Here is a 12,004-nt window from a genome sequence, read left to right on the forward strand (position 1 = left end):
CCTTTCCGTCATCCCGTTTTAAAGGAGAAAAGTACTTGCCAACTCCACAGAAACGATTTCTGGTTTCGGCTATTTTTAAAAAAAAGGCTGCAGGCATACTGCTGACATAAACATACCATTTATTCCTTCCGAATGACGGCTTGTTCTTTTGGTAACACGGGGACAGTAAATACAGAAGGCACTTACAAAAAAGTTAAAATCATTTAAATGTTATATAAACATGGTTAGATCGGAGATGATGGCATCTCTCAGAGCACACGCCACAGTCTACACATCTGTAACTACATACAGTGAAAACGATGTTTAATGCCCCTACGGTTTTTATAGTTTAAAATACATAAAGAAATAAACATGTAGTTGTATTCACTAGTCGGTGGTTCGTTTTACATGTTAGGCTTGGCGATTTCTGCATTGTACAGATCCTGGTACATCTCGACGAGGCGGTTGGCCTCTCTCTGGCCGGACAGCAAAGCACCATGGGTAGTGGAATAGTACTTCCTGTGGGTGGCTTCTCCAGCAAAGAGCACCTGCAGAGGCTGTGGATAAAGGAGGGTAGCATGGCGGCGGTGAGAGTTAGCCCAAGCCGGCAAGCGCTACGAGCTATTACTGCTGCCCGCGTCCGGGTTATTTTCGGAGCGAGGATGTCTTTGTGTGAAAAAGCCGGCTCTCCAGGAGCACGCGGGGAATGACGCAAACAGGGCCGGGTCGTCCTTTTCGGGACAGCGGCAGGTCAAACAGTAGGGGGCGCAGTGATGCAGGTCCTGGGAGGCAATGGTGACCTTTGCCATGCTCTGTTCGCTCACTGATTATTGGGGGGGTCTACTGGGGGGTAATGTTCGTGGGAGGGCCTCAGTTGAGTTGCCAACCTTGAGTTTATTTATGGATTTTACATCCATGGCCCCGCGACCCAGTAGGATAAGTGGTTTGGAAAATGGATGGATGGATGGACATCCATGGCATAGGGATGCACAGACGATCCCTGGGTTACGATATTTTAACTTTACGACGGGTATTCCAGCTTTGAATTTAATTCAAAGCGATATGTTGATGACCCTGTCGCATCTACATTATCCTAAATATACCGTTTCATTCTTCAAGGCCCAGTGTGCTTTCAGCTGTTTACGTTAATGGTGAGTACCCAAACATTCATTCTGTTTTTCACTTTCAGTACATTATTCAATAAATTACTTGAAATATTCAACACTTCATTTAAGAAATATGTTTTGTGTTAATGTATTTGCTCAACTGTAGGCTAATGTTCTAAGCATGTTTAAGGTAGGCTAAGCCGTGATGTTCGCTAGGTTAGGTGTACTCTATTAAAATGCATTTTCGACTTACAATATTTTCGCTTCACGATCGGTTATTGGAATGTAACCCCAGCGTAACCCAGGGAGCGTCTGTATATCAGGCATATAAACATGGAGAATTTTGTGGGATGTAAAAGCATCAATGAACTGGTATGACCTGGGTGTAGCTAGGCCGTATGGGGTGGGGGGCTGGGCAGGTACTCACCGGGGCCTTGGTGCTCTTGGCGTAAGGCAGGGGCATGGCCAGGCGCTCCACGTCGCCCCCACTGGAGCCTACCCGCGTGAATGAGTATGAGCCCCGGATGTAGGGATTGCTGCCCCAGGATGAGCGCAGGATCCTCCGGGGCTTTGGAATGTTCTGGTTCCCTGGAATGGAAGAAAGGAGAACATCGAAAAAATGGCCACCATAATAACAAACATTTAGGCAATACAGAGAAATATCCTTTCAATGCAGTAGCCTTGGAGATCTTTGTGTAGTTGATGTGGGCCTCAACAAAGATTATTCTAATAAAAAAGGGGGTATTTCTCGATTATCGACCCGTCGTCATAATTAATTATCATAAATAAATATCCACCTTACAGTGCGTGGGTACCCTCACACCTATCAGAATAATCAAGTCCATGACAACTGACTGGCCAATCCACTGTTCGCAGGTAACTACTATCCATGGAACGAGTTCCGTCTAACCCTCTTCCATCTCCTTCTTTCTCAGAGCCGAGTCCAAACTAATCCTGATTAGGATGGAGGCAGTGAAACCGCACGCCCCAAAGTGCCACCCTCCCAGGAAGGATCCGAATCCAATTTCAGGCCACTAATTAATCGAGGCTGCCACGCGACGGGGGCTAATCTCAACGAGGGGGGCCGAGGGGGAATCAGAGTAGTTCGGCCCACTTCGGAGGTGACGACAGGGACCGCTCTGCAGTCCCGGGGGACAGCCGCACCAGAGGAGGGCTCCCTGTCTACCTGAAGTACTTCATTACCACCCCCCCCCTTCAGGAAACCAGACCGACCCCATTAACCTGTCCCTGAAGGGCTCCCCTCACTCGAGGTCACAGCTCCGTGGTTATGGAATATCAATCGGGATATCACACAGAGACCCCCCCGCCAGGTCACCCTTCCCCATCCTAGACACCAAGCAAGCTGAGGCACTATAAAATACAGCATGCCCCCAGTCCGTGGCCTGGTATCTGCTCCAACCTGTGAACTTGCGGAGTAGTTCGGTGCAGATCTCCGCCACAGCCTCGTCGTCATAGCGCTCCATGATCAGCGCCTCCTCGCCGCAGATCCAGCCGCTCAGCATGTGGCCGTAGCGCTCAGGGGGGTACAGCACGTCGAAGCTGCATATCTTGCGATACCACAGCTCCTCAGGGTAGACCGTCTGCTCCATTTGAGCCTCGTCCTCCCACACAAATTGGATGCTGTTGCACTCAGGACTCCAGAAGGGCTCGGCGAACTCCAGGAAGATCTTGTCGGTGGTGCTGATGCCCAGCTTCTGGACGGACTGCACCTTGTCCTCGGGGAGGCTGGGGGAGAACAGTGACTCGTGGCTCTTCTTCAGCACCCCCAGAGAGGCCGTGATGATCACGTGGTCAGCGGCAATACACTCGCGGTCCTCGCACTCCACGCGGACGGGCCGGCCCGGCTGGGTGTCAGCATTGTGGTCATCGGTGTCGCCGATCTCTTCCCGCTGAGAGTAGTTCCAGTGGATCCGGCGGACTGGTTTGCCCAGGCGCACCAGCCGCTCCGGGATGCCCTGGGCCAGCAGCTCCACGATCTTGATGAAGCCGGCCGGGATCACGTAATGGGCTCCGGGGATCTCGGTCCACTCTCCAAACTCACTAAGGGACACCTCGTCCATACTGGGAGAGCTACTCTCACAGCTCTCCACCTGAATGGGGGGGGGGGAGAGGGGGCAAAAGTTACTTTGAGACTCCCTGATTTCCCCTACCACCCCCCCCCATTTATAATATCATATAACCTTGAGGTGAGATATTTTCCCTCCATTTTTCCACATCATTAACCCTTCTCACATGATGTATGACTGGGTGTGAATTTGTCTATATGGTACCCCTACCTCATGCTGCCTGGGATAGGGTCCATCTCTCCACCCCCCCCCAGGGATCTGAGCGGTTGGCAGAGGGCAATAATTATGCCCCCACCCATGACTTTCATAAGAGAACCACAAGTTCCACACACAGTTCACTCCATGCATCAACATTTCTTAACATGAGCAATTAAGCTAATCAGGCCACATGTTAAATTAAAGCATAATGAGGTTAACTGTCGCCATGTGAACGGATCAGGATGACTTTCCAGTCACGGTGAAAATGAGAACTTTGTCATATCTTAGTCAGACCTGAGCCGGACCTGAAAGAATCAACTGGCTAATCGACGGTTCTTCCTACTGGCCATCAAATGTCAAAGAATGAACCAGCCTGAGATAGGAACACAAACTCTGAGCCCTCAGCAGATCAGAACCTGACGGGCAGACAGGCATATGGCTCCCTCACCAGAGGGGTCACATTGCTGCTGCCATACATGCTGCAGCACTTAGCAGCTGGATTTTCATTCGAGGCGTTAAGCGCTCTCCTTACTTCTGCTTCAAGTGGCCCCCTTATATGAAGAGTACTCATGCTCCGAATGGAGCCAGCAGAAAGCAACACGGGTGTGACCGCCACACTGAGGCCGCCCCCTGCTGGAAGGGAGCAGCAGCACTCGCCTTCAGGTACTGCTGCAGCATGGACAGCTTGAGTCTCTTGGTGGCCTCCAAGTCGTCGGGGTCCAGCATGATCTTCTTGCGCAGCACATCGCGGGTGAAGATGCCCACACTGTTCTGGCTCTCGGCTCCAACGGGCTTCCCGTTCTGGAAGAACTCCTGGGTCAGCTCGTAGACCTGCGGCAGAACCCCATCGGAGACGTCAGTGCCAAGGCAGTGACGCGATGACGCGTAACGGGTCAAAACCGGCTAACTGGAGCCAATACCCGAAACCAACCCCAGAGTCACCCACAGTATCGAACATTCCATCTGAAGTCAAAAGCATGAACGACCTGCACCAAACTTTAAACCGAAGTATTCATGATGTATTCACTTTCCCAGCCATCCCCTGAGATCATGTTACTCCAAGGGTGAAGCTTAATGACGGGATTAATTCACTGTAAGTCCCTTCCCCCAATGGTACAACAGCAGTTCCTCTCCCCGGCTTGCACCACATAAACGTCACCTATGTTATGCTCTACATCATATTCCCTCTATCTTTTTGGATCATATCTGGATCATAACGTAGTCAGTGGCATTTTGAACTGATCTAACTGCTTGTTCCCAGGGTTGACCCCATCTGGGCCATGAGTAAGATGATAGCGAGTCGTCCCACCCCACCTCATTATGAGAATAATGACATGAATCTGGTCAGTGCCAAGAGCGAGGGCTGACAGGCGGTCTCGGGACCAAAGCCTTTTTTTTCTAGACCCAGTGTGGTTCTGGAGTATGGGCCGCGTGAGTGTCCATCAATGCCAGCAGAAGGAGGCTGTCTGGAGTCACCACAGGCATGCAATCTTTCAACTGGCATAGACGGAAGAAGTTTCTCCAAACAAAACACAGACTTACACCCTTTGGAAGCCTGGATATCCTCCGTTTTACAGACACGCCAGTAGGACTTAAGCCCGGCGGGGAAAATCGTTGGCATGGCTTCCCAAAACAGACCCCGTGTGCCGGATGGAAATGGGGTGGCTTCCAAACCCTAGTAAACGTCAAATGATGGGGAGTCTGCGGATTCCAGAGACCCAGAGCCTTTCGTGACGTCTGACTCTGGAGACCTGCTTTGCCTCCTCTGCGGAACCACACAGAGGTTGAGCGTACAGTTTCGGGTACGGATGTGGAGAAGCTAAACTGGGCTAAAGGAGTATGGAAGGAAGCACTCATGAAATCCCAGGAAGGGAGTTACTGTTGTACCCTTCGTAAATTTCAGTTTGATTGATTGATTGATGAAACCCTTTATTGCTGTTGCAATATACCATGTCACTAGTCACGAGTACCAGCGAAAAAACTGGCCATCAACCCGACCATACATATACACAAACATCACAGTAGGGGGTAGACCGGTCGGGAGACAGGGGAAGAGAGAAGAAAAGAAACAGAGTAACATGAGGAGAGAGGAGGAGAATAAAAAAACAGCCCCCAGACTGTACTCCAGTGGGGAGGACATTGTAGGAACCGAAAAAAACACCTCAGCAACATAAGCACATGGTCACTACACCTTACAACATAAAAAATGACACAACTTGCAACGGGTGAGGGAAAAGGGGTGGTGGAGGTAGTTGAACCCTAAGAGCTTTCATACTTCATTTACTGGTTTATGTTCCTTCCTTGACTGTGCCTGATCACAAGCTGCTGTTCCGATGGCTGATCCCGCACCCCCACAGACCTCATTGTACAGGTCCCTGAACTCCTCCACCAGGTCCTTGGGGATGCGCTTGCCACTGTTGGTCTGGTAGTGGGCCACGCCGTTCTTGGTATACAGGCTGATGCGACCCACGCTGCGCTCTCCGTCCGTGGTGTGCTCCAGCAGGCCGTTGTCCTCAGCCAGGTGGAAGATGGGGTTCCCGTGGGCGCCATGGATCCAGGTGGCTCCGAGCTCCAAAGTCGCTTGTCCTGAAGCGTTAAAAGTCAGTGGTATTAGCATTTAGCATTAATTGCTCAGCATTTAGCATAAATTACTTAGCATAATTAGCATTTAGCGTTAATTACTTAGCATAATTAGCAGCAAAGCTAATACTTCACATCAATACATAATCCAATCAAAGTTCATTGCAAATATATTAATACTATAAATCTTACTCAAGGGTGTAACAACAAACCTCCCTCTATATGAATCAGACTTAATATAAAGTGAACAAAGGCGGAAGTTTTTCATGTATGCACTTGTCGGGTTCACACTAAAGTCACCAAAACGAAATCTGTCACTTAACCACTATGAAATATTAAGCCTCAAATGAATTATTTAGTCCTTAAAAACAGCGGCACACCCACCACGGCTAATCCTCCGCAAACCATATTTAAATGACATTAATCTCCGTCACACAGAACACATGTGACCCTTACCGTTTTGAACACTTTGCACTCTACCGCCAATTCGATCCGAGGCCTCTAGGACTGTGACATCGGTGAAGCCGTTCTCCAAGAGAGATCTGGTCGCTGCAAGGCCGGCTAGGCCAGCTCCGATGACTACTATTCGAGGTTGCCGCTGACTGCGTAAGCCACTACTAAGGGGATCATCAGTGCTGTCTGAAGATATTTCACAACTTTGCATGCCTTCCGAGCTCTTCTTCTAGGGGTCCTATGGAAAACGGAGAAACAGGAGAGGAAAGATGTTTAATAATATACTCACTCTGTCCTCGAACAAACTCCATTCATCTCACGCCTCAGTTCCATCCCTTCCGCTACATTGAATGACTTCATGACAACATCGCATTCCGAAAGGCGTGTTCGTCAAGCACGACATCGTCGCACTCCCGAAGGTGTGTTCGTTAACCACCCATTCATTCCACATCTTACAGCTTCCCTCTGATGTCCCAAACAAGCACTTTATCCCTCTGAAATAGCTTCCTTTGAACCCTCACACCGCTAAGCGCTTCAATAACAGTGACACGTTCATATTTGAATTCACGCCAAGTGCTTGTAATCTCAAGGAACCTTAAATAATGGCTGAAAACGATCTGTTCTCCTGATCAGCCCAGAGCAGCTGCCCTCCACTGAGTTGTGTTGTTTTCCCATAAGTCCTCATTCTTTGGATACTGACTGTACAGATTAAAACCAGGTGGGAAATAATGGCTTTCATTTAATGTGTGACACAGGGAAATTCGAGGGCACAGTGCTGGGCGTGAGGGCCAGGCACGTCCTGACGAGAAGCAGGCTCCGGAAGGGGGGTGTCACGGCAGAACTGGGGGGGGACCGGGTTTCCGTATGGGGTAGACTAAACAAAAGCCTCGTGTGGGAGAATGGGGGGGCGGGACCGTCTGGAAGCCAGAATCAGCGCAACCTCGCCCCCTCCTCCCCGCGGTGCCCACCCTTTCATCGTCAAGGCAACACCGAGCGCAGGGCCACACAGTCGGCCTGGCACAGATATGCGCAAAAAAAAAAAAAAAAACACTTGCACACAAAAAAAAAAATAACAGTCGCAATTTTGCTTCGGAAAAACAGATCCAGGTGGGAAACAACAGCATTCCGGTGCGAGGATTTAATTTCAAACGGCGTAAAAGAGAAAAAGAAATGGAGAAAAAGACAGATCATACTCGGGAGAGAGAAGCCTGAGGTTTGCGAGTTCTGTAAAAATGATAAGAGATGTGTGGATTTGAGCTAAATTATGAGGGGGGGGGGCGGTCATGCACTACCGGTCACCAACTGGTTTAACCCACTTCCTGCGAGTGCCCCCACCACGTTAATGCAGGCAATAATCCTACCCCCCCCCCCCCCCCTAGAATTCCAAGGTTCATTCATTTCAAAAGACTGGCAGCTGTAAACGGCCTGCCGCCGATGCAGACATGCCCATATTGCATTACCGCATTATGTTAATGCATGTTTTTCTTTACCCAGACCCAGACAAACAAACAGTCTTTTCTGGTTGCGAGATCCTCTGAGCACGGAGTGTGTGTCTTCACATTGACGTGCGTGGTGTGAAGCCTCGCGTCATTAAGTGCCGTCCTCATGAGCCGGCACGTTCTGTGCCTGGCATCAAGCCGCTTCTCATGCCTTTGTGTTTTTTTTTTCCGTTTTAAGTAGTTCTAAGTGAGTGTCGGGCCCCGGGGGGCCATGTTTCGAACCCTGGACTGACACTCGGAAACCGGATGACACTTCCAGCACAAAGCCAAGCATTGGCCCTCTTCGTGCCGGAGCCTCCGGTTGAGTTTGATGGCTGACCTGCCCTTTTTTAAACCCTATTGTACCCAGGCAGTGCACTAGATCCTCCCTTCTGGAGTATTTCTTAGTTAACCCCCCCCCCCCCATCCAAACGCTAGGGGCAACTGTGAATGAAACAGTGACATGTTAGCAGTCTGGCAACACTTCCAACTATAAATACAATAACGGTAACGGCATTTTGCCACGTCCCATTCATAAATCTCAGTTCCCTGGCTGACTGGCTTCTTTCGCGCGGGGGGGGGCGTTACATGCCCTAAAATTCCCTGTGATCAAAGCGAGAGGCTGCCTTTAACTTGTGTCATCATTTCCAGCACCCCACCCTACATGCTAGGCTCAGTGAGGGCAGACATGGCAACTGGACCAGACACAGATAAACTGAGTGCGAAATGTTAACATGCCGGTACAACATCGTCCCTCAGAAACAAGCAGCCCAAATGACAACGGGGCGAGCCGGGTGCACCTGGCAAATGTGACAATTACTGAGGCTATATATGTATAGATACATACAGACCCATATAACCCATTTAACTCACACAATATCTAGGGTGTAACTTTGGATTGAACATGGGGGGCGGGAGGGGGGTTGAGGTTCCTTCCAGTTCATCATGAAAATTTGATTATTTGTGGGGGGGGGGGGGGGTTTATTGGCCGGATCTGATTATTGAGGGGGTTACAACCCACCCCTATTCCCCCACAATTTAACCCAGGTACAATATATCTAGCAAAGGGTTTGTCTGATAAATGGCCTGAGGGAAATAACCCATCTCTTCAGATCGCAGGCGGTAACGTCTTAGAGTACCTGTATATACAGAGAACTACTCAGCTCATTGGTCAGAGGAGAAAACACCTGATGGACGCCAAGTGTCCGCAGCATGCGGAGCGTCATTGCGCCACCCATTAAGAGACCACAGGTGAATATCCCCCCTTTCCCTCCAATGTCCCTCTAATTTTAATTCAGGCTTCTGCGAGGACGTCCGCATCCAGAGGTCGGAAGGGTCCTCGGCGAGACCTACGGGCTTGAGCGAGTCGATTAGCTACACAGGATCAGACGTGTATCTGCTTTTCCCTTGAAACGAGGATTCACCTGCCCGTTATTGTTTCGAGGGAAAATGGGTCAAAAGTTACATCTAGTAAGGTGCGGAAGTAGAAATATATATAAAAAGTCGGAACAAAACCCTGCTTGACTGAGGTCCACCCAAGCAAAACTCAGCCGTCACTTATCTCCTGCAGATAGAGGGTGTTCCTGTGACCGGGGAACATCTCGGTGGTGCAGAGAGCAGGAATACACCATGCATTCCTAGATAAGGGCAAATTCAATGTCAGCACCAGACTCCGGGATTAATAGCAGAATATATAGAAATATAAAAACAGGGCGGCGGGAGATAAAGGGTAATTTGTGGACTATGAGAAAACAAAGACGGAGAATCGGGTTTTCCGAACCGTAATTCAAGAAACATTCTGCCAAAAGGTAAAAAACATCTACTGGCAAACTCCCCCCCCCCCCCCCCAGCCGATCTCATTACAGTGCTGGTTACTGCATTTAGCACGTCGAAAGCGCTCCTTCTCGCGGGATAGGAGACATCGCATGACCTAGAAACCACTACATCCACACATGCTGCTTTTCCGCACCACTAGAAGCAGATGAGTAGGTTCTTGAGGTGACCGTCTCAAGGATGACCAGCAGGGGTCAGGTCAGGAGCGCCTGCCCTCTCTATATATTTCCATGCTACTGTCTCTAACAAAACTCTTTCTTCAGTAGGGCCAGAAGCTGCAGCTGAATCAGAACAGCCCTCTTGACCGTACCCTCTGTGGAGCCACTATCATCTTGAGAAACTGAGTGTACTTGGATGTCATCCTGACCAGCTGGTCATGTAAACATCCTCCCCATGGCCAGAGATGGAAATGCCAAATGTTATCCCTGTAACGGATCACTGCTGGACTGTACTGTCACACCTCGGAAACCACTGCCATCACCTTGGGGGGCCCAATTTCCCTCTCACTGGTGCGGGGAATATTTCCCCCCTGTTTTTCCACTTTATTTATTTATTTATTTTACTAATATTGTTATACTTTTTAAATCTCAAAGTTATTTCCTGAATATATTCTCGCTGGCGCTTAGCTCCGCAGACTTGGGGTCATTATGAAGTTGCGGGTCGCAGGTGTCCTGCATTGCCCCGCATTGTTATATGTCGGGGATGGGGGGAGTCCCGGAGCAGCCGCGCGCTGAGTCCCCGCGCCGGTTCGGCAGCCCGGCTCGGTTCGGCCCGCTCCCTTCCCGGAAGTCCCCCCCCCCCCCATCCTCCGCTGTGACAGTTCTGCCACGTAAAGCGGACTGACCTGCCAGCCGGCATCTGGGCGTCACTACGGGGTTAAAAATTAACTACTTTTCCTAAGCGCTCGCTCGTGTCACTTCGTCAGCTAAACGCGAGAAAATCCCCCTTCTTGTTATTTTTTGTGACAGTTTCGGCGTTTCGTAAGTCTAATTGTTGCCGCACATCCCATACTGTCAATATAACTAAAATACTGCGGATCAGCACATTAAACGAATGTATTCTTAAATGGCATGTTTACATGATGAATAACACACTGTGATCTGCACACGTTAAACTGCAGAACATATCATATTTACAGCTGTCAGCTCTGTACTCCACGGCGGTGTTTACTAATTTGACGTTTGCCGCGTAACATAATATTTATAGACCGAAAAGCACGTTAATGAGATGCGTAAAACAAGCGCCGCGGAGCGTTGAGACGGACGCTACCTGACTCCGTTCGTCTTGGGGATGAAGCGTCTCGATGCTGCTCCTGTCCTTTGTGTTTCCCCGTCTCCGACTGCGCTTTGTATTTTCGTGTGCCTTAAAAACCAGAAGCAGCCAGTTCGCAGTCGCCCCTGCCTCCTCGCTAAATAAATATGAGGAGCGGTGACGCGCTTGTAAAGACCAGCCCAGTATCGCCTTTACCGGCTCCGACCTGCCAGCGCAAACACACCCCTGTGTCGCGGACTGTAAAGATCCTGTATTACAGCACGCAGCTGTACTATAAACTGAAATCATTACGCGTGACACATTGCGCTAGTCTTGTGCAATGGACCATAACTGCCCTGCAGTGCAAACTGTAATACTCAGGTGCTACATAACGGAAAGGTCGTGTACTGTGGAGCCTGATAGTCTTGTAGTAGAGACTGTAATGCTCCTGTACTCCGGACTACATGAGTGATGTCATCGTTCACAAGTGTCGTTTGTCAAGAGGAAATGAAAAATAAGGTCGCCTGCCCAGTCACCACGTTCCCATATTTCCTTACCGAAGTTGTCACCAGATAAAACAAAAAGCAGTTTATATGGGTAGAACCATTTGTGTAACTATAACCTTCACATGCTTTAATTTCCCCGACTATAAGGTGCAGTATTTTGTATATAAATAACTGACTACTTTCAGTATGACATTTACCTTATAGAAGGGCCCACATATGTGAGACACTACCTTCCTCTCACACCACATTCAGTTATTAGAACAATGAGTTCATTTTCCTAAGTTTGTTTTAAACTGAAATGTTATCTGCACATAAAATTTGTTAAAAAAAAACGAACCTTAAAAATGGATCTTAGTGAAGTATGATCCCAGCAGGTTGAACTGCTTGTAAATTAAAACAAACCACAGCAGTCCTCAGAGTGCACAAACGCTGTTTAACAAGGCGACTTGTACCGTGTGAAGATGTGCTTGTACCCAGTGGTGCAGTGGGCCTTGTTCTGTAAGTACACCAGCTACGTGTACTGGGAGTGTGCA

At 49.2% G+C, this 12,004-nt stretch overlaps 1 protein-coding gene across 1 annotated transcript; it reads right to left on the minus strand.

The window, feature by feature from the left end:
* Nucleotides 1–102: 102 nt before the first annotated feature.
* Nucleotides 103–11,236, minus strand: smox (spermine oxidase). The gene is made up of 7 exons (XM_048995510.1): nt 10,984–11,236; nt 6,407–6,641; nt 5,730–5,956; nt 4,028–4,201; nt 2,506–3,196; nt 1,513–1,673; nt 103–536 (listed from the first exon to the last, which is right to left on the minus strand). Exons 2-7 carry the CDS (start codon nt 6,612–6,614, stop codon nt 384–386), a joined length of 1,614 nt encoding a protein of 537 aa, XP_048851467.1. The 5' UTR covers nt 6,615–6,641; nt 10,984–11,236; the 3' UTR covers nt 103–383.
* Nucleotides 11,237–12,004: the final 768 nt, after the last annotated feature.

The sequence above is a fragment of the Brienomyrus brachyistius genome, chromosome 25 (assembly GCF_023856365.1).
Source record: "Brienomyrus brachyistius isolate T26 chromosome 25, BBRACH_0.4, whole genome shotgun sequence".
NCBI lineage: Eukaryota > Metazoa > Chordata > Actinopteri > Osteoglossiformes > Mormyridae > Brienomyrus > Brienomyrus brachyistius.

Coding starts and splice junctions, on each gene's coding strand:
- smox (XM_048995510.1), bottom strand. CDS start 6,614: ATGCAAAGTTGTGAAATATCTTCAGACAGCACTGATGATCCCCTTAGT. Junction 5,957..6,406: donor AGTGCAAAGTGTTCAAAACG/GTAAGGGTCACA, acceptor TTAACGCTTCAG/GACAAGCGACTTTGGAGCTC. Junction 3,197..4,027: donor TGCTGCAGCAGTACCTGAAG/GCGAGTGCTGCT, acceptor CCCCCCATTCAG/GTGGAGAGCTGTGAGAGTAG.